Below are 23335 nucleotides of genomic sequence, written 5' to 3' on the forward strand. Positions count from 1 at the left end.
AATATTGACCATCCAAAGTGTTGAATATAAAAGTCAGCTTTTAAACCAAGTATTTATATAGGCAAAAGTTTAACTTATTTCAAAGCATCAAAACATGGTGTTGCTGGGGCAGGCAACAATCAGAAATTAAATGTAGTAACTTTAGACTGTAAGTTTCAGCCACATAATGTATGTATGATGTGGAGTGCAGCCAACATTACATTTTAGGATCCTAGATCAAGATCTATTAATTCAGTTTAGAACAAATCTTCATCACTAACAAATCTGTCTGCTCTCATGACTCTTGAAATATCATCACTAACAAATCTGTCCTAGATTTTTTTCGTGTGTGTACTTTTTCATATTTTAAAGATCAATTGATTTATTAATATGCATATTTAACCCAGATACATTCTCCTTCATAAGTAATAAAATCTATCATCAATGGATGATAAGATCCCTGGATAAATGATACAGAGTTAACAGGCTTCAATGTATGTGAATATGTATTCTCAATAAGAAAGAACAGCAGCAGCATGCTGCATGTGGAATATGATGAACAATCATGAAGATCCATCTCCATCCAGATATTTTCCAGCCAGCCAGAGTACTAGCATAAACAATATTTGTATAGACATTAACCACATTTTTATTATCCCTTTATTAACCAGACTTGCTGACTATTCAAATCAAAATCATTGTCATTATTGTTGAAGGAAGTGGGGGCTTTTGTATCACTAAGAAGTTTAATTGTCGGGGATTCAAAAGTATCTGTGCATAGAGAAAGTTTGAATACAATTAAAGGAAAATGACAATACAAAATCATACCTTTTCAAAGAAAGTTAATACATGGGTGACAACTCAAAGTTTCATGGAAAACCTTTAAGCGGTCTCAAGTCTGTGTCACTTTGCAGGCATTTCAGATGTTTTAAGCCCTACAATAAACACTATAGTCACACACTCCTTGCAATTCATCCTTTCTTTCCACCTGAAGGCTTCATTTTGGAAAGGCTGAGGGAATTTAAAAGCATGCAAAATTTATTTGGGAGGGGGAAGGGATTTTCAGTAACACAAAGAAATATACAAGAGGCATGACTAGCATCATCTGTCTGCATCCCAGCTACCTCCTCTTGCAGAGTCACAGCCATCCATTAGAAGAGAAATGGAGATGGAGCTGCTGGCTCTCAGCCTCAGAGAGCGGCTGCAGGGGGGAGCGGCATTCCCCGCCATGGTAACCAAACCACTCCATGGCCTGCTTCAGAGCGGCAATCCCAAACTGCCTCGTCACCTGCAGAGAGATGGGCACATTGTGTCTTTTTCTGTCTGCTAACACAGTGCTTCTCAGCCCTGGTCCTGGAGCCCCACTGTCCTGCTGCTTTTTGTTTCAACTGAGCTATCCATTACTTAATTAAACCTTAACTGTAATAAGTAATATATCTGTCTCATCAGAAATGGAAATAGTTTTAAACACCTGGAGATTTCAAATTAAACCAAAAATTACATAACTTGAATTCTCCAACTTTTCTCAAACAATTTAAAAAGCAGCTGGAACATGGGTACCCAGGACCAGGGTTCAGAGGTTATGTGCTAACAGTCTGACCCTGCAAGCACCCAATACACCACAGGGAGTTGCTGGCATGCCAAAAACTGAGTTGTAAGTTGTGCACCATCCCAAGGGAACTAGAGACCAGCTCAATTTCACAGTGTAGTCTTTCACCAGCAGCAGTTATGTGATATATGATCTAATGCAAACCCAGTCTGCATAATTATGTTTGATTACACACAGGCCTTAAAGCTTTTGCATAAAATAAAATATAAGCATTAACAAGGTAGGAGTACTGGACAGATTATGTTGTGCAGTGTGCAGGGAGACTCACTGCAGTGTTGGGTTCAATTAGCCGGTACTGTAGATCTCTGGCTTCTTCCCACTGACCAGCCAGACAGAGCTGCTGAAGCTGGCACACCTGCTGCCCAAGGATGTTCGCCAGTGCACAAACCCCCCCAACTGCACCTAATCCCAGACGGAGACAGACAGCAAAGCATCAGGACAAGATGAATGCCCACCCTACTGCAGCTAATATGCTTACTAAACAACTATGGTTCTTAGATAATGAAAAAGTACATAAACATTCATATGGCTTTTTCTCTTTTCAAACTTGTTCTTGGCATCAAACAACATCCCTGTTGCTTTTAAGTGAACAGTATTACATTTTCCCAAAGCTGAACTATGTTATAGCAGTCCACCCAAGAAATTAATCAGAACTCCCATGATCTAACACTTTGATTTATGTTCTGTTAACTGTAAATTCCAGGCTAAAGAATTGACAGACCAGCCCAGCTCATTAGCTCTCAGTCATGTTCACAGCTACTTCAAAGCAATGCAGACGAGTTCTCATTAAGAAGAGCAGGTCAGCAGATTTATTTTTTACGATCTTACCTACAGAGTAGGCAGCCAACAGGAATCCAGCTGACCCTGCCAGCACTTGGAAATCCTCCTTTCGTGTTTTGTGAATGATCAGGGCAATTCTTGTTATCTGGGGGAAGGGGTGACAAAATATTAGGTATTTTCTACATTGACCATTCAAGCAATACTCCAATATAACTGAAAACCTTGGGGGATAATCATGCAATATAGTTTTTCACTTCACCCAGTTCCCTGATTATTTTACTGATTTTGTATGTATATATTCTCTTATGCACCTTTCTTTTACACCTATCATTTCTACTGTTGCCATTTGTTATTGCCATTCCATGTTATTTGCATGATTTAACTACATGAACATGTAGGCATTTGGTAACTTTGCCCTGATATGGAGTTTACTAGAATGTTAATGAATGGATTACAAGAAAATGTAACCCTGGAGTAATTTGTACGTTTTATAACCCAGCACCCTGGAAGTCAGTTTGTATGTATAAGAAAGTGTGAAGGGTAATCCAATTCAGAATGTCTATGCAAAGTTTACAATATAAAATGATGCTTATTTGCACATTCAAAACTAAGAAATATATATATATATTTAAATATTCCATATTTTCCTGCATGCAATTCAAAAATTGGGAAAATAGATTTAAAAAAATGTTGGTATTAAAACTATTTTAAATGTTCAATCTGGGGGTGATTTTAAACGTCTTAACGTTAGATTTTTCTAAACTTGCACTTACTAAAAGTACCACAAGCATCATAGGAAGTGATCTTGTAACTTTCAGGAAAATATACATTCTCAATCATCATTTGGTATAATGCTTTCTGAAATTTTAACAGACATTCTCAAATCAATTCCAGTTCAATTCTGGAATTGGAATACAAAAATAGGAGTGACAGTACTAACACTGACAAGTCTGAATTCAGGTGGAATTGGAATGTTATCAAAATATTGGACCCAAACTCTGCTGTCTACAGAATCATCCACAGTGTCTTACATCACCACCGCTATCCTTTAGCCCCACAATGTTGGGGTGCTGTGAGAGTGTGAGAATGGCCTCCACAGGCAGGTCCAGCCCAGTGTTTCCAGGAACACTGTAGAGAACCACTGGCACTGGGCAGGCATCTGCCACCTACAGGAAGAGATGGAGAATGGCAGCTACAGAGTCCTGTATAATAGGGCCACTGCACTGGAGGTTAAATAGAAGACCCACAGACAGCCACCCTTACACCCTTGCATTATTTAATTATTGATGATTATGGGAAAGTTCCTTATTGGTCCTTTAGATAAGAACATAAGGTTACAAACATGAGAGGGTAATTTTGGTTGTAATTTCTAGCAGCAGTCCCAGGATTTCATACAGTGGAATATTGTCTTATTTTTAATTTCCCAAATTTGCAATTGTCTAAAACAGAATTTGGCCTGTGTGCATACCAACAGCTAATATAGTATAATGACATAAGAACAGGAATATTAATCTGTTTAATATTAATATTAATCTGGAGATTTCTACATTAAACAGGTCCCAGCAAGAGCTTGTTCCAGATTGTGACTACTCTCTATGTAAACAGGAGACGCTTCTTTACACAGAGAGTAGTCACAATCTGGAACAAACTCCCCAGCAATGTGGTCGAAGCTGAAAATTTGGGAACATTTTAAAATAGACTGGATAGGATCCTTGGATCACTTAGTTATTAATGGACACCAAATGAGCATGATGGGTCGAATGGCCTCCTCTCGTTTGTAAACTTTCTTATGTTCTTCTTATTTCCAACCAGGAGGCCGGTCTTGAAAATGGAAGTCTCTTGGTCAAAACGGGATACAGGTCTAAATACGTGCAAATAATTTGGTGATAGTTACATTGCGTTAAATATTAGTATTGTAGCATGTCAGGGGTCTACATCCTCGTCTGGTACTACGTGCAGTGTTATAGGGCAAACTTAATGTGATTAGTCTTGTTGGGGACTAGTTCCTGTTTAGGAAAGCCTCCAGGTCATCCTCCGGCCCCATCTTCAGGATCCTCAAGCCGGCCCAAGCCGGGTTCGCTGCGGCCACAGCAGGGGCAGGTGCAGGAGCTCGCACCTGAAGTTGCTGGACCAGCGCATCCAGAGTTTGCTGTTGCAGAGCCTGCAGCTGCACCACTGCGGCCAGCAAGTGTTCCACGGAAGCTGCCTCCATAGCCGTCCTTCCACACACCAGGTAGGGAGTTGGGGATGATTATGCTGCGGAGCGTCCCCACATTGGCCACCAAATGTGAAAGCCGGACAGTCCGGGCTTTATTAAGTTCAGGTTTGTCAAAAAAAAAGGGGGAAAACACAAAAACAAAAACAAAAACAAAACAAAAGCAAAACGAACACACAAGTGTCCACAATCGAGGTGCTCTGGGCAGACAGGGGTAATAGACTCAGTCCTCCTTCTCATTGGTTAGCCGCCCCCCTCAGGGGATGAAGAGGGATTAAATAGACAGGGCACAGCTGTCGCTGACGTCACAGTTGCCTCGGTGCTCATTGCCCGCAGCCATGAGTCAACAGCCTGTTTGCGAGGGAGCGGACAACACAGCTGCGGCACATGAGCACCTCATCAGCGGGCGTCAGCAGCAGCCGTGCAATGACAGACAGTCACAGTCACGTAGAGTGAATGAGTGGGGCTAGGTGTACTACCGGCAGTGGGGTTGGACCTGGGGTTTAAGTTGGTTGGCGCCCCAGAGCAGTGTTGAGTTAACTCTGTACCCGACTTGGTTGAGCTCCCTGAGGCGTGACTCTCTGCTTAAATAAAGAAACCCCTTTGATTAACTAACGAGTGGACTACTGTTGGATAGATCCTTGCCGCTTTCGTCAGAGTATTACAAGTGAAAAAATGCCGTGGACTAAAAATAAACCAGTAACATACACTCAGGGTTGGGAGGGTTACTTTTAAAAAGTATTCTGTTACAGAATACTGATTACCTTATTTTGAAAATAATCTGTAACCTAATCCAATACATTACTCCAAGTCAGTAACGTAATCAGAATACTTTTAGATTACTTTTGGAATACTTTTCTTCATTAAAAAACAAAAGCAGCTGAGTTCAAGAAGTGAAACAAAATGTACTAAACATTCTAATATGGATCACGGATTGAAATGTGTTTATTTGTATCCGCAGTTCAAACAATTAAAATGATAATTAAGATTTGCTTCAGTTTAATTATCTTGCATATTTATACTTTGCATTTTGTAGTAGTGTATGCATTTTTAAATGTGAAACTGCATCTTGATCAGTCCCGGCAGCAGGATGAACTCGGCAGGGGGCATCAGAAATGACTAAGGGGGCACAAGTAGGTCTTTGATTAGCAGGGGGGTGCGGTCAGTGATCGAATTGTGTCTGTCTGAGGTCTCGGGTCCCCAAGGTGCTGGCTAAGTGCGGTGGGGGGAGTAAAATTTCATACAATCTGCGGCAATGCACGACAGTTTTGTATAAAGAATGCACATTTCTACATGGACAATTAATAACCGGATCAAAATAAAATGTGAGGGGGCATAATATTCCAACTGAGGGCATTGCTCCCTTTTGCCCCCATCCAACCCTCCTCCCCCCTCCGTCGGACCAGATCTTGATACCCTTATTATACAAACCGACATAAATCAGACATATCAATAATGTGTTAACGTCAAAGAAGGATCACGTTCAGTCATTTTAATGCAGGAGTTGGTTTCACTTCTCTGCTAATCATTTACCTGTGTGTAGTGGTGGATGAGTGCTCTACTATCCATCCGGCCACGGTAGAAGCATGGTGTGACCACTAATACCACATCAGCCCCACTCTTTGCCATCCTCTCACTCAGCAGCACGGTTCCCATGGATGCTGGAAGGAGGGAGGAAGAAGAGTGTGAATCAAGTCATGGTCTGATCTGTTACCCCTATCAGAGTCTTCCCTGGAACAGCTTGAGTCTGCTGAAACATTAAACTAATCAGACACTAATTTAACATCTATATGAAGTACAGAAACATGAACACAACAAGTGAAATGAAATTCAGGATGTTTGTGATTTGCTATAAATTACCTCATTCTAAGCAGTTCATTTTCAATTCTAGTTCTAGTAAATTAATGATTGTTGTTTTTTAATGAAAGTTAAAGGGTTTTGGTTTTAATAATTTACACTGCTTATTATGTGATCTACAGTTTTCTAGAAGGGTAATTAACTGTACTCAGTAATATAGTTAAGCCTGCTAGTGGAGGCACTGTGCTATTTTAATGTTTTATTCCACACCCGATAACCTGATAATCCCTTTTTCTCTATACATTGTGTTTAGTCCTCTCTAATCTCAATGGTTTTTCACAATTCAAAACATCTAAAAAGGACCCAGGTCCCATATCGGCACCAATTAGAAGTACAGTGTGGAGAAGTGGGGTCACATACATATTCTATTCAACTTGTATTAATTGAAATACATCTTTTACTTTTCACTTTATACAATGAAGCACTCAGAAATGGCTCCATCTGTTTATTACAGCTGCGTACATCAATGCAGAATACACACTTTTCAACAGGGCTGTTTGTGTTGTATTTAGCAACCTGGCAATGTCTTTATTCCGTGTGCCCGTGGACAGCTGTATGAATGCAAAATTCATCCTGCTGCTTTTGTCAGCAGTCAAATCATCAATAAATACAAGGGAAGCAGTTCCTTTGGCAGCCATACATGCCCATGTCATAACATGGATCACAGATGAGGTGGTATGCTTTGGATCATGAGCAGTTCCTTCCCTTCTCAATACTCTTCTCTGCCCATCATTCTGGTACAAGTTGATCATTGTCTCATCTGTCCATAGGATGATGTTCCAGAACTATACAGGGTTCTTTAAATGTTTTTTTGGCAAACTCTAATATGGTCTTCCTGTTTCCTGTTTACACCTTGTGGTAAACCCTCTGTATTTACTCAGGTGAAGTCTTCTCTTGATTGTTGACTTTGATACAGATACACCTACCTCCTGGAGGGTGTTCTTGATCTGGCCAACTGTTGTGAAAGGGTTTTTCTTCACCAGGGAAAGAATTCTTCTGTCATTCACCACAGTTGTTCTCCTTGGTCTTCCTTGGTGTTCCTGAGCTCACCAGTGCATTCTTTCTTTTTAAGAATGTACCAGGTAGTTGATTTGGCCACACCTAATGTTTTTGCTATCTCTCTGATTGGTTTGTTTTGATTTCTAAGGCGAAACTGTAGGCAAAATGCCCCAAGAACATGCAGGAACTAAAGTACAGCTGCAGTACAGGCCTGGCAGAGCATCACCAGGGAAGAAACCCAGCATCTGGTGATGTCTATGGGTTCAAGACTTCAGGCAGTCATTGACTGCAAAGGATTTGCAACCAAGTATTGAAACTCTCAATTTAATTAATAATTATGTTATTTTGTCCAAATACTTTTGAGCACCTAAAACTGGGGGGACCACATATAAAAATTGATGTAATTCCACCGTACACCGTTCACTCAATTTGGATGTAACTACCTTCAAATTAAAGATGAAAGTCTACATTTAAGCACATTTAATTTCCTTTCAAATCCATTGTGGTGGTGTACAGAGCCAAAATTATGACAATTGTGTAGAAAGTATTTATAAATTATTAATTTTGAGGAGTTTACAGCTTTATATGTATTTAATTCAAATGTTTATTAACATATAGGAATAAGAATGGATATGCAGGAGAAATTCACATATGCAGAGAAATTTACTTTTAAATTGCAAAAACTGCACAAAAAGTGGCTATGCGGTTCTGGTGTTAAACTATTTTCAATGCCTAATTGTATTCTATTGTGTGAATAAACTGCTCTTTTGGGCATCTTTTTGAATTACATGTCAATATTCTTCCTTTAGCTGAAGGGGTCCTGTGTGGGGTGGTTTCAGTATTTGTTAAATACTCTATTTCCTTATATACAACATTGTTGTGTAATTTTTTTTTTAAATATATATATATATATATATATACGAAATACATAAATAAAATATGATATAAATAAATATATCAAAATATATATCAATTTATTTATTTTGGCACAAATTACCCTTCCATATCTATTTACTGAATTAAATATGTACTTTCAAAAACCGACTACAACTGCTGGTCTAAAAGTCCATGTGTAATTTGTAACTGAATATGCAATTTGCTGATGAATATGCAAATTGGCGATGAACTGATGCTGGTGATGAAATGTGCGTGATGAATTGTCACCGGTGATGAAAAGTGTGTGATGAAAAGATGGGATCCCATTCACAGTTTATGCATGTAAAACCCACAAATTAAAGCTGTCAGTCTGCACTCTTACCTCATAGTCAAATCCAATGTGCTGGAGTACAGAACCAAAACATCAGCAATTGTGTTACTGTGCATACATTTGGACTGCACTAGACAATTTGAACACAGAGCTGTTTATCTCCCATTAATTATGAAACACAGACCCAACATGTAACATTAGGACTAGAATTTTTGATTTTCAAGTGACTGAAATCATGGATTTGGTCCAGGCATGTATCCAGAAGCATAATAATGAAACGCTTTATATAAATCTTAAGCCATTTAACAATGATGAGCTTTTGTTTTATAGATTTTTCTGTGCTATTGTCACGTTTTCATGTGCTTTTGTTTATGTTTTGTATTTTGCAGTCAAAGTTCCTTGTTCCTGTCTTGTGACCCTCTTGTTTCTGTCATATGATTTCCTGTTCCTGCCATGTTTCCATGTGTTTAGTTCTCATTGGTTCCCCTATGTTTATTAGTCCTGTCTCCTCATTGGTTTGTGTTCATTGTCCTGTTGTGAGTTCTTCTGTCATTCACCACAGTTGTTCTCCTTGGTCTTCCTTGGTGTTCCTGAGCTCACCAGTGCATTCTTTCTTTTTAAGAATGTACCAGGTAGTTGATTTGGCCACACCTAATGTTTTTGCTATCTCTCTGATTGGTTTGTTTTGATTTCTAAGGCGAAACTGTAGGCAAAATGCCCCAAGAACATGCAGGAACTAAAGTACAGCTGCAGTACAGGCCTGGCAGAGCATCACCAGGGAAGAAACCCAGCATCTGGTGATGTCTATGGGTTCAAGACTTCAGGCAGTCATTGACTGCAAAGGATTTGCAACCAAGTATTGAAACTCTCAATTTAATTAATAATTATGTTATTTTGTCCAAATACTTTTGAGCACCTAAAACTGGGGGGACCACATATAAAAATTGATGTAATTCCACCGTACACCGTTCACTCAATTTGGATGTAACTACCTTCAAATTAAAGATGAAAGTCTACATTTAAGCACATTTAATTTCCTTTCAAATCCATTGTGGTGGTGTACAGAGCCAAAATTATGACAATTGTGTAGAAAGTATTTATAAATTATTAATTTTGAGGAGTTTACAGCTTTATATGTATTTAATTCAAATGTTTATTAACATATAGGAATAAGAATGGATATGCAGGAGAAATTCACATATGCAGAGAAATTTACTTTTAAATTGCAAAAACTGCACAAAAAGTGGCTATGCGGTTCTGGTGTTAAACTATTTTCAATGCCTAATTGTATTCTATTGTGTGAATAAACTGCTCTTTTGGGCATCTTTTTGAATTACATGTCAATATTCTTCCTTTAGCTGAAGGGGTCCTGTGTGGGGTGGTTTCAGTATTTGTTAAATACTCTATTTCCTTATATACAACATTGTTGTGTAATTTTTTTTTTAATATATATATATATATATATATATACGAAATACATAAATAAAATATGATATAAATAAATATATCAAAATATATATCAATTTATTTATTTTGGCACAAATTACCCTTCCATATCTATTTACTGAATTAAATATGTACTTTCAAAAACCGACTACAACTGCTGGTCTAAAAGTCCATGTGTAATTTGTAACTGAATATGCAATTTGCTGATGAATATGCAAATTGGCGATGAACTGATGCTGGTGATGAAATGTGCGTGATGAATTGTCACCGGTGATGAAAAGTGTGTGATGAAAAGATGGGATCCCATTCACAGTTTATGCATGTAAAACCCACAAATTAAAGCTGTCAGTCTGCACTCTTACCTCATAGTCAAATCCAATGTGCTGGAGTACAGAACCAAAACATCAGCAATTGTGTTACTGTGCATACATTTGGACTGCACTAGACAATTTGAACACAGAGCTGTTTATCTCCCATTAATTATGAAACACAGACCCAACATGTAACATTAGGACTAGAATTTTTGATTTTCAAGTGACTGAAATCATGGATTTGGTCCAGGCATGTATCCAGAAGCATAATAATGAAACGCTTTATATAAATCTTAAGCCATTTAACAATGATGAGCTTTTGTTTTATAGATTTTTCTGTGCTATTGTCACGTTTTCATGTGCTTTTGTTTATGTTTTGTATTTTGCAGTCAAAGTTCCTTGTTCCTGTCTTGTGACCCTCTTGTTTCTGTCATATGATTTCCTGTTCCTGCCATGTTTCCATGTGTTTAGTTCTCATTGGTTCCCCTATGTTTATTAGTCCTGTCTCCTCATTGGTTTGTGTTCATTGTCCTGTTGTGAGTTCTGTTATCTCCTTGGTTTGTTTGGTTATCTTGTTATTAGTTCAGTCTTGTTATTGGTTCATGTTTTATTTCTTGTTTGCCTGTTCCCCTAGTCTGTGTATTTATAGCACTCTTGTTCTCCAGTCCTGTGTTAAGTATTGTTTGTTGCTTAGTGTGTTTGTTTGCGTTATTCTGTTCTAGTCTCAGCTCAGTCTAGGCTTTGTTTCTTAGTTCTTGTTTTGTTCATATCTTCCATTAAACTGCACTTGGGTTCTCATTCGTCTTCGTCCTGTTCCTGCTTGCTCTGCCAGTCCTAGCGTTACAGCTATCACCCAAACAATATTTGATATCTTTGAACTTACAAAACTTAAGCTACTGAAAAATAACCTTCTTTTATTCTTCCAATTTTATTTATTTTGGGTATTTATCTATTTATCCATGAGACACCTTGCACAAGCTGTATTTTTAATTATTTATGCACATTACAGGGGAAGTAGCACAGTCCCTAAAATGACTGTTTTATATGTACAAAGGTGTTAGTAAAGTAAACTATTTGTTATAGTATTTGTGTTCCCTGCAGCAGCTCGGATAATAATTATGTGGGAGTGTGACCATATGGCTCCGTGTTCACTGGGACACTGTACAGAATTTTAAAGTAGCCTTTATACAGAAAGACATTAACATTTTTATCAGTTACACCATTGCCAAATTAAGTCCTGCTGCACTGCAATAAATACAATGAATAAAGACTCATAACACATTCTTATTTCTCTGCCGCTGTTTATCTCCCATTAATTATGAAAAATATATAATTATGCCTGATCTACCCACTGCACGCATAATGGATGTACATTGTATTATACATTTATTGTACTTTACAGTATTATGTAAATATTTTGAGAAGTGTATATTCTGACAATTGTACGTCACTTTGGGTAATGGAGTCTGCTACATAAAAACATAAACATGAAGTCTCTCCTGCAAAAAACAGTTGCATGGCAGGAATAATGAACAGTTGGCTAGGCTTGGAAATTAAGCAATTAATCTCAAAGTGTAATGACTTGTACCACCATTAATGTGTTACTGTAATAATAAATGGAGATAAACTAAAGAGTTTTTGAGGAAAAACAATTATAGGGTGTATTATCCTGTGAATTTTGTAGAGCCTTAAATCATACAAAAGCTATACTGAATGATTTAAATGAACTAATATGATCTGCAAAAATATACTCTCTGTGACAGCTGGAATGAATTTAACATAGATAATATTGAACCAGAGAGGGCCCGTGCTGGAGCTGCTCTACACACAATGATTATGAGTGCAGTACGGTTCTGAAGGTGAATATTGTTCTTACACTCACACCCGGAGCCTGCCATCAGCAGCTTGTCTTTGGGAAGGCTCTGTCTCACCCTGCGCACGACCTCCACGCGCTCCTCACTCGTCAGGTAGGGATACTCCCCGTTGGAGCCCTGGACCACCAGCCCTACCACACAAACACACAGAGAGAAATGAATGGCTATACAGGTGCCTGAACCAAGGCATGGGAATAACATTCATATTACGTATCAATTTGAACCAGGTAAAGGTTTCATAAGCTGTCTGTTTTCTGTTAAAATTACAGGCAAATCAGAAAAGCATTTAAAAATAATACAGTGTAAAATCAGCATGTAGGCTTGTTCTGTGCCTTTCATCACCAAAAAAGGTGACCAAAGCACAAAATATCTTACACCTGGTATGAACTGATACACAAGAGCTTCCACTGGTTTGAATGAGTTTGAATTTTTCATACTGCTAGGCCATAGAAGGTTCAATAAATTATGATTTTGTCTTTTATTTACCATATGGGAAGGGAATTAATTCAGTGTTTGGAAGGTGGTATGGAGACTAGGGTGGGGAGGAAAAGAAAAGTAAAACATTACACACATATTAATTTACATACAAGAGTAACATGGGATTACTGAGTCACTAGGAACCTAGTAAATGGCCCTCCTATCTGGTATGAGAAACTAACTACCAATCACATCTGCACTTTTTTTGAAATTGTTAGGACTATTTCCAGAGCGTACCTTAATCTTTTACACTGAATGATTGGGTTTCACGGATCTTCCACTCATGCTATTATATTCTATAAAGCCAGAGCAGCGTTCTTCTCTTTCCCTCATCCTTCACATCCATATGTTTGAAAAAGACAGGTGAATAATTACTTATGCCCACCAATGTCAAATTAAATAACTTAACCAGGTCTCTGCATGATATTGAATTCTTTACAACATATTTGTTTAATTTTTTAATCAGACTACATTGCCACTTTGCGCAGGAAGGAATGAAGTGCAGGCTCAGAAAACAGGTTGCATAAAATGCAGGGCCCTATCAATAACAATTTCTACGCATTTCAGTCTGGGTTCAGAGCCAAACACAGTACTGAGATAGTGTTGGGGTAAAATTGACCCCTATGTATTGTATATACCCACTGTATAGATAAAGATAGTAAATTACCTCCTATTGGCTGCAGACTTGAATCTTATTAGCATATTTGTCCTTTTGGATTTGAGTGCAGCATGTGACATTGTTGGTCATGAGGTCTTGATTCACCAAGTCACAAAGTCAGTACTATGGAGGTTCAAAAAGATTAATATGCGTAAAAAAAAATTGTAAATGCAGATACAAATCACAAATCGCATATTTCTAAGTACCACTCGTATATTTCTGAGTTGGATAGAGTGTTTAAATAACTCAAAAATATGTCACAAAGGTCTCAGGCCGAGATTGTGGAACAGGCCAGACGCATGCACCACCGCAACACAATGTATAATGAATGAACTATATACAGAGCAGCCTCGTAAGGCAACGTGCCTGTAAGCCGCATGACAGACCCTGGGAACACATCGACAGGGCTGTCAGTAAATCCAGGAGTAGCTCACGTGGGTGCTCGACTGGAAGGCGTAGTCCGGTGTAAGGGAAAACATGGTTCACTAGCTCCCTCAGGATGCACTTAACAGGGGCAGACTTGGAGAAGAAAAGGCAGGAGCCAGAGCCTGTAGGCTACTGGGGCTCGACTGCAGCCAACACCGGGTTCCCAATGGAAGGGACCGGTCCCGTCATGTCCAACCTGTAGAACCGGGCAAATGTAAGCAGTGAGGCCCAAGCTAAGCTGCAGCCGCACAAATGTCTGCCAAGGGGGTGCCTTGAAAAAGTGCCCAAGATGTGGCAACACCTCAAGTCGAGTGGGCCACCAGGTGTTCAGGCAGCGGGGTCCCGGTGGACTCGTAGACCATGGTTATGGTGTCCACAATCCAATGCGAGAGGCGCTGCTTTGAAAGCGCCTGGCCCTGTGTCCACGCTCCATAAGACACAAACTGTTGGTCTGAGCGCCGAATGTCCTTAGTGCGTTCCAAATAGCACCTGAGGGCCCGCACAGGGCAGAGCAGGTGAAGCCGACTCTCTTGCTCTGAAGCGAAGAGAGGAGGATGAAAAGCCATCAACTCAATAGGCCTGTTGACATGGAATGGAGACAGCACTTTCGGGAGGAACGCAGGATTAGGCCATAGCATGACCCTGGAGCCATCTCCCGCAAAACGGACACATGATGGATGTATGGACAGGACTCACTCATGCTTTTTAAAGTGGTGATTGCCAGCAAAAATGTAGTCTTAAGTGACACAAGCTTCAGCTCAGCTGAGTTCAGTCGCTCAAATGGGGCTTGGGAAAGTGCGTCCAGCACTACATCAAGACGCCATGCGGGCAGTGAAGGGGTGCGAGGAGGCCGCAGCTGTTGAGCTCCCTTTAAAAACTGCACAGCCAGGAAATGAGACCCAGGGGGCTCGCCATGACATGCGGAGATGGCTGCCAGATACACTTTGAGCGTGGACGGGGACTTGCCCTGGTCCAACAGCTCTTGTAGAAATTAATGTTGTAGAAAGTAATATGACCCCGACAGGGCAATGAATTGGGTCTTGACCTCAATCTTGGCACCAGGTGCTAAACGTCTGCCAGCAGTAGGAATACTGCGACCTCATAGAAGGAGCTCTCGCCGACTGAATAGTGGCTACTACCGCGTCTGACAGACCCCAGGCAATCAGTCGCTCCCGCTCAGGGGCCAGGCCCACAGCTGGAGAAGGCCCGGATTCAGGTGCCAAAGCATGCCCTGCACCTGGGACAAGTCCGCTCTTACTTGGGAGCTGCTAAGGCTCTCCGTGGAGGAGGGCGATCAGGTCTGCGAACCAGAATCTGCGAGGCCACCGAGGGGCTATCAGCAGAATTATTGCTCGTTCTCTCCTGACCTTCTCCAGGACGACTGGGAGAAGGGGGAATGGTGGGAACGTGTAAAGGAGACAGCATGGCAACGTGTAGGCTAGCGCGTCAATCCCTAGGGTTCCTGAGTGCTCTTGGACAGAGAACCATAGTGGGCTGTGTGTGGACTCTGCTGAGGCAAGGAGATCCACGTCCGCCCTGCCGAACCAGCTCCACAGTTGCTGTATCACAGACGGGTGGAGGTGCCATTCCGAGACCGGGGGGCCTCCCTGAGAGAGGAGGTCTGCCGTTGTGTTGGCCAGGCCTGAGAGGTGAACTGCTCTGATGGAGCGGAACTGTGGTTGCGCCCACAGAAGCAGACAGCGCACTAGACAGTACAGCCTGCGCGACCAGAGACCCAGCAGCCTCTGGCAAAGGGACACCCTGAAACGAGCTCTCAGTCGAAAGAGGGAGAGCCACGTGCGTATGGAGGAAACTCTCTGGCGCCAGCATGGCGAGCATGGCAACGGAATCGAGGTGCAGTCGAGGAACTGTGCCTGCTGAGTGGGCGTCAGGAGGCTCTTCTCTCGATTGACCTGAAGGCCAAATTTGGAGAGGTGGCCTAAAATCAGGTTTGTGTGTTTCTGAACCTGCTCCCTTCGAGTGAGAACAAACCAGCCAGTCATCTAGATAGTTGAGGACGCGGACCCCCTGACAACACAAGGGAGCTAACACGACCTCCATGCACTCGTGACATCAGGGGCCGGGGGGTGGGGTAAAGTCGTCTCCACCAAAAGTTATTTGCTGGAGTTCAATCGCCATGTTTAAAATGCCTGCAGAGACGCAAGCAGTGAGGAGAGTTTTGATTAAAAATGAGGGAAATCAGCAGCAAACAGCGGTCTGTCAAGGAGAGAGACACTTTAGTAGCAATATGGTCTCACCAGGTCAACTAACTTGTTAGGAGTTGGCATATGGCAGCAATGAGAGGTGACTAAGCTCACCTTCCGTGAAAGGAAAGACGTGTTGCAGCAATATTATGATGATGGAGAGTTAATGCGACGATGTAGATTGGACAGAAATGTTAATGAACTGGTCATTAACTGGTGCTTACGGGCAGTTTCTTCCGCCACTGGCAGAAATGCGGTGTTACACTAATCCAGTGCCCCTACAATCATGTGTCCCTGGAAGGTTTACGCATGATTAATAATTTATGAATAAATTAATTTTCTTAGCACAGAGAGAATTACACAAAACATACATATTCTACAGTAAGAGAAGATCAAATACACAATAAGATCTGTTACAGTGATGCGCTTTGCAAGCGATCACACACCAGCAGTGCTGAGAATGTATTATTATTATTATTAATAATAATAATAATAATAACAATAACAATAACAATAACAATAATAATAATAATAATAATAATAATATGTATTTGTTAGCAGACGCCAGGGCGACTTTCAAATCATAAGAGCATTGTCGCAGTGTCTGGCAACAGGGACAATGCAACAGTGATTTGGGACCAACTTCACAGACTTCATCAATAAGCAGAATTTACCATCAAACCATTACCATTTACCATCACCTGAGATCGTCCGACAGTTTATTGATTTGCCCACGACTGTGCCGCAAATACCCCCAAAACAACCGCATTCATAATCAATAGGCTAGCCTATAGTCATAGTTTTTTAAGCAAGAATAAAAGTAAAAATACGCCACAAAATACATGAAAATGTATCCACTCATACAAAGTATATTCATAATGAACTGTATGCGTAGTGACGAATGCATGTTAACTCTATCTTGCATTTTATTCAATACAGTAAAAGTATCTGAAATAGTGAATCGGTATAAATCCCTTAATGCATCAATACAAATAAATAAAAATAAAAGGCTGAGTTATCTTAGCATATTCGTATAGTTGTATTTTTGTGGAGTGTCATGGCGTGGGGGCGGCACCTGTTGCGCTGCTTGCGCTGCCTGCCTGATCTGGTCCATCCTGCTATTTAAATCAAGGATGACCTCATTGTGCTCCCCATCTGCAAAGCCAGACCTCTATCGCCGACGGCGCGGCGTGGAGGAGGCGAGGGATGATGCCGAAGAGGTGGAGGGAGCCTGGGGGCGTCGCTCTGCCATTCTGCTGCTCTGCTTTGTCGGTCACACGCGCGTAGTAAACCACCAGCTGTAGTGGGATCTAAAACCGAGGCATACACGCACGGACCGGGAGAACTAGCAGAGCTCGTTCTCAGCGAACTGAGAGAGCAAAATCTCTTATAGCCGCAGCCGTGGGCTGTAGTCCAGGCACAATATGGCGGAGGAGCACCTCTCACGGGTCGAGATCTCTTACGACACACTGAGGCTCAGGCCGGGCAGCTGGGCCTCGGATTTTACTGCCACTGCTAGCGCTCCTGCTGTGGAGGAAAAAGACCTGTGGACAAAAAACCAACACAGCAAGCAGTCAGAATACATAAGGCACTATATAAACACGACTATTATGAAACCGAAGTGCACCGGAGCCCTGGAGCACGGACGGAACAGAGTCGGATTAGCTATCAATAATAATAACTAAATAATACAAATAGACATGGAGTAAACAGTGGTGACAGCACAGCCGTGAAGCCAACCAACCGAATGATAATAATAATTATTGTAAAAACAATAATAAAGTCTAATGCACAGACAAGACACAGAGCTCACGTTCTTGGGTCCCGGCGAAGTGGCAAAAGAGGACGATCCTGTGCTGACGTCACGTTTTATGGAACAGGATGTGGGACCTGTTCTGAGTGACGAGGGCAGGGACCAATGGGAGCTTTGATAGAGTGACATTTCGATCAGGTTCCTACTTGTGCCCCTTGGGCAGTGCTTCTGACTTGAAAGATAACTTAACAAATAACAGTTTTGGGCCTTTCACATTTATTCCATGCAGTTAATTTGCCAATAAAGCCACCCTTCTATTCAATGACTTTCATGAGCCTCCCATCCATAGAATTTGTCAGTTTCTTGATTTGTTCACGACCTATAAGCAGCCACCACAGCATCCCAGGTGTTGTTCAAAGATGTGTATTGTTTTCCCTCCATGTAAATCTCATGCTTGAGAAGGGCCCACAAGTTCTTAATTGAGCAAAGGGGCCAGATCATTATTTGGTAATTTTTTAAGCCTTTTCTAGCTAGCCAAACAATGGAGTACTTGGACGCATGTGATGGAGCGTTGTCCTGCATAAATATCATGATCCTCTTGAATGCTACAGACTTCTTTCTGTACCACTGTTTGATGAACGTGTCTTCCAGAAACTGGCAGTAGTTTTGGGAGTTGATTTACAGCCCATCTGCAACCCGAAAAGGTCCGACTAGCTCATTGTTAATAATAGCAACCCACAACATTACCCCAACCCCACCTTGCTGGCGCCTGACTCGAACTGGTGCCATGCATCCATTACATTAGCATTGGCATTTCGCTTGAGCATTCACAGATCACAACACTGTTAAATCCTCATTGATTGTTCCGCAATCCACAATCTCGGCCTGTTACCTTTGTGACGTATTTTTGACAGTTATTTCATGCTATATCCAACTCACAAATATATGTAAGTGGTAACTAACAAAATATGTAATTTGTGATTTGTACCTGCGTTTACAAGTTCAATACAGTACCAGCTGGTGTTCCACAAGGCTCTTCCTGTTCAGTATTTTCATCCTACCCCTTGGTCAAATAACTCACAAGTATGGAATAATATTCCATTCTTATGCTAATGACACCCAATTGTACTTGGCAGTGCTGAATATTTGTATATGATTAATTGTCAGAAATTAAACTTTGGAAATTAAACAGCACTTTTGGCAGTTAGTGTGAAAAAAGTTAATAAAATCACCTCAACAACTTTGTAAAGTTAGCATTGTTAGTCACAGTGGACTAACAGTGGAAGGGATACAATAGCAAGGCTGAAGTCAGAAAATGTTATCTTTGTTTCTGTATTGTGTTTTGAGGCTCACCAAAATGCCATATTACCATTTGTGGAATATTGCTCACTTAGTGTATCTTTCTACATTATGCAGAGAAACTGATTTAGAGAGTAACCTTCTGTTACTCACTTGCAAGGCTTTAAACAATCTGGCTCTGGTATATTTAAAGGATTTACACTCATGTCCCTGTACCTGACTTTAGATCAGCTGTACTGTAAAACCTCTTGGTCATCTCCCAAACTGGAATTTACTTCCACTTTTGAGAACTCCAGGGCTTATAAAATTATAAAATTCAATTTAAGACTTAACACTCATGCTTTTTAAATACAATATTTATATATTTCTTGCCATGTTTTATTGCTACAAATCACATATATTGATTTTCTGAAAGCCGCTTTATACATTTTATAAACCCTTTTTTAAATTTGTATGATTACACAACAAACATTATTTTTATATCGGACAGAATTAATAACTTCGTGCATATAACGGTTACTTTTGCATGATACAAACGTTACAGAAAACGGACGACCCAGAATGACATTAATAAAACATAAGCACGACTGTGTGGTAGAGAGAAGGTAAGTTTCCATGACAAATGTAGCCTACCTCAAATTCTAGAGGTTTGTTTTACCTTTCAATATGGATAACGCAAACATCTATTTACCGTTTATACAGTGTAACTATTTGATAGCTTGAAATAGCTCTTCAATGTGTTAGAGTGTACCCTGTACATTCAAGAGATGCCTGTCTTACCTCTGAATGGTATCTTTGCATATTTCAACAGGTTTTCCTCAAGTTTCTGAAAATCCACCTGTTCGTTCCTAGCAAACGGTGTGGCGATAGGGGGGTAAATTCCACCAATATCCATTGTCTGGCCAGAGGTGTGGTACTGGCTTCGCTTCCACAGCCCCATGGTGCTTCTGCATTTTCTTCCCAAAATTAAAAGCCTGATCCCAAACATTGTCTCCGTGAGTTTGATTTCTGTCCGTCTTGTATTCCAGCTGAAACAAGCAGTCTTATAGTTAATCAATAACACACTCTTTAAATATTGACAGAGCATCTGATAAGTTGTTTTTTTCTTTTTCTGAGTGCTATTTTTGTATATTTGATTAGAACACTTCAAATCAACCAATACTAAAACTGCTCTTAATAAAAATCTCAACTTCAGTGAGCAACTTTCTGTAGGCAACTAATGTATACAACATTTGCTACACACGTTACGCGTTTTATTTTCTAACACCTGCATTCTGAAGTTTTAGCTTACACGTTTATAGTTAGCATATTACAATTAAGTACGTAATGAGAATGTTAATCACGACTCGAGATTCAGAGACAGATCTTAGGACAGCATGGCTGTGGAAAAAAAAAACATCGGCCCATCTACGGAGGATATTACACTTGAATGCTATTAATTGGATTATCTGCCTACATAAACACAACTACTTTACAGACGTACACTGCAAAGTCCACGAGCGGGACCCCAGCTAACACTGGATAGAATCTCGCCACTGATTGGCTGCTTCTGATTCCGCCTACCTAACATGAGGTTAAAACGTTTTTTTTATTCTTTCTTCAAAATGTCGGCTGAACAAATTCTTTAAAACGGTGTAGTTATTATGCTTCCACGGTATTGTTGTTGTTTGTATCATTAATACTATTTTTATTTCCGTGGAGTGGTGCAAATATCCTATAATAATAATATATTATTATAAATATCTTAGCAGACACCCTTGTCCGATAAGGTAGTAAAGCATATTGTTTAAGCATCTACATTAAAGTGATCTACATTTGTATCATTAAAGTACCAAGAAAAACATTTCACGTATATTAGCCTATACATAGCGTGGGAGAACAGCTTCTTAAAGTAAAATGTAATAAACATTGATTTATGAGGCTAGACTCGCAGCATCACATTTGTCTTTCAAAAAACTGCTATTTCAGCAGCGCATGGATATTAAAGAAGTTGTGTTCAAGGTAAAAACAACCCACACAACCAACTGAATCGGCCCGACACTGGCATGTTATCGGCACAGTCGTCTCGCCGTCGCAGTCGGTGACCTGGAATCGGGCCAGAATCAGGCAGACAGCGGTGCCGTCGCTTCATGCAAACACAGATCAGTGTCAGCGGTACAGCTCTGGCCCCATGTACAGCTCTGTTGTACATATTTAATACAAAACTGCATATTCGGTACTTATAGTTATATATTTTACTTTACGTTTACATTTTATTTTAGGATGTTTTAACTTGCTATAGAAAACTAATAAAATGATACAGTAAATGTGCCCCACTGTAGACAGCACACTGATTCCGGACCAGTACTGGCACCATTCCGGCAGCTAGTCGGCCCGATGCCGGTTGCCAGAATCGGCCCCGTGTCAAACTGTATTACGGCCCAGAATCGGCCCGGACCCGGCAGCCAGGATCGAGCGAGGTCTCATTGGTCCGATTCCAGAATGTAAAACATATACATTTACAACAATATGTTCACCAAGAATTAAAAAAAAAAAAAAAAAAAAAAATTAAAGCTGTATGTTTGCCAGGAAACCCTCCAACACCATGTAGTGCAACTACCAAACATATTATACTTTAGGAATAAAATAGTAAATGTGTAAAACTGCATATATATATATATATATATAATATGCGCCGACTACGCGGGGGCTCAGGGCTTCAGCCCACCTCGAACAGTAAAATGCGGGGCTAAACCCCCCCTGGAATTTTGATCAGCATTTACTTAATCATTCAAGGAAAAAACAAACATCCTCCCACGCCCACCCCCCGCTCTTACCGGAGAAAGCAGCGTCAGACCCCCGCCTCCCCGCCCTTACCGGAGAAAACAGCGCCGCTCCCCCCCCCCCACCCCACGCTCCTACTGGTTAAAACACCGCCGCCCCCCGCTGCTCTTAAGGGAGAAAACATCCTCAGACCCCGCTCTTGCTAATTATTTTATCTGACAGTGGTCGTAGGGGTTTCGGCTTAGTAACTCAGCCCCCCTCGGGAATTTCAATATGTATGTATATACACCGATCAGCCATAACATTATGACCACCTGCCTAAGATTGTGTAGGTCCCAAAACAGCCCTGACCCGTCGAGGCATGGACTCCACTAGACCTCTGAAGGTGTGCTATGGTATCTTGCACCAAGACGTTAGCAGCAGATTTTTTAAGTCCTGTAAGTTGCGAGGTGGGGCCTCCATGGATCAGACTTGTTTGTCCAGCACATCCCACAGATGCTCAATTGGATTGAGATCTGGGGAATTTGGAGGCCAAGTCAACACCTTGAACTCATGATTCATCAGACCGGCCACCTTCTTCCATTGCTCTGTGGTCCAGTTCTGATGCTCACGTGCCCATTGTAGGTGCTTTTAGCAGTGGACAGGGGTCAGCATGGGCACGCTGACTGGTCTGCGGCTACACAGCCCCATACACAACAAACTGCAATGCACTGTGTGTTCCGACACCTTTCTATCAGAACCAGCATGAACTTTTTCAGCAATTTGAGCTACAGTAGTTCGTCTGTTGGCCTTCGCTCCCCACGTGCATCAATGAGCCTTGGCCGCCCATGAAACCTGTCGCCGGTTCACCGCTTTTCCTTTCTTGGACCACTTTTGATAGGTACTGACCACTGCAGACCGGGAACACCCCACAAGAGCTGCAGTTTTGGAGATGCTCTGACCCAAATCACAATTTGGCCCTCGTCAAAGTCGCTCAGATCCTTACACTTGCCCATTTTTCCTGCTTCTAACACATCAACTTTGAGGACACTTGCTGCCTAATATATCCCACCCACTGACAGGTGCCATGATAACGAGATTATCAGTGTTATTCACTTCACCTGTCAGTGGTCATAATATTATGGCTGATCGGTGCATATACACTGCTCAAATAAATTAAGGGAACACTTAAATCACACATCAGATCTCAATAAACAAAATATATTAAAGATCAAAATCTTTACTGTATATTGTGTAATTCATTGAGAACAAAATGACTCAACAGTGGTCAATGGAAACCAAAATCACCAACTGATTGAGGGCTGGATTCAAACTCACACCAAAAATCAAAGTAAACAATTGAAATCACAGGCTGTTCCAACTTGCGTGAATTTAATCACGGCAACTCATAATGTGACTCATGTGTATGGCCCCCACGTGCCTGTATGCACTTCCGACAACGTCTGGGCATGCTCCTGATGAGACGGCGGATGGTGTCC

General features: G+C 41.0%; 1 protein-coding gene across 3 annotated transcripts; it reads right to left on the bottom strand.

Moving 5' to 3' along the window:
* Positions 1-621: 621 nt before the first annotated feature.
* Positions 622-20580, bottom strand: hoga1 (4-hydroxy-2-oxoglutarate aldolase 1). 3 transcript variants are annotated; one of them, XM_066693401.1, is made up of 7 exons: positions 19875-20580; positions 12286-12408; positions 6117-6244; positions 3400-3534; positions 2417-2513; positions 1857-1990; positions 622-1267 (listed from the first exon to the last, which is right to left on the bottom strand). In XM_066693401.1, the coding sequence occupies exons 1-7, from the start codon at positions 20179-20181 to the stop codon at positions 1118-1120; spliced, it is 1074 nt and encodes a 357-aa protein (XP_066549498.1). In that variant the 5' UTR covers positions 20182-20580; the 3' UTR covers positions 622-1117. The 3 variants fall into 3 exon arrangements, with proteins under 3 accessions (XP_066549498.1, XP_066549497.1, XP_066549499.1); XM_066693400.1 differs by having other exon boundaries at positions 12280-12408; positions 19875-20578; XM_066693402.1 differs by lacking the exon at positions 1857-1990 and having other exon boundaries at positions 12280-12408.
* Positions 20581-23335: the final 2755 nt, after the last annotated feature.

Source organism: Amia ocellicauda, chromosome 20, assembly GCF_036373705.1.
Source record: "Amia ocellicauda isolate fAmiCal2 chromosome 20, fAmiCal2.hap1, whole genome shotgun sequence".
NCBI classification, from domain to species: Eukaryota; Metazoa; Chordata; class Actinopteri; order Amiiformes; family Amiidae; genus Amia; species Amia ocellicauda.

Coding starts and splice junctions, on each gene's coding strand:
- hoga1 (XM_066693400.1), bottom strand. CDS start 20,181: ATGCTCTGTCAATATTTAAAGAGTGTGTTATTGATTAACTATAAGACT. Junction 6,245..12,279: donor GGCAGGCTCCGGGTGTGAGT/GTAAGAACAATA, acceptor CCCTCCTTCCAG/CATCCATGGGAACCGTGCTG. Junction 1,991..2,416: donor GTTGGCTGCCTACTCTGTAG/GTAAGATCGTAA, acceptor GTCTGGGATTAG/GTGCAGTTGGGGGGGTTTGT.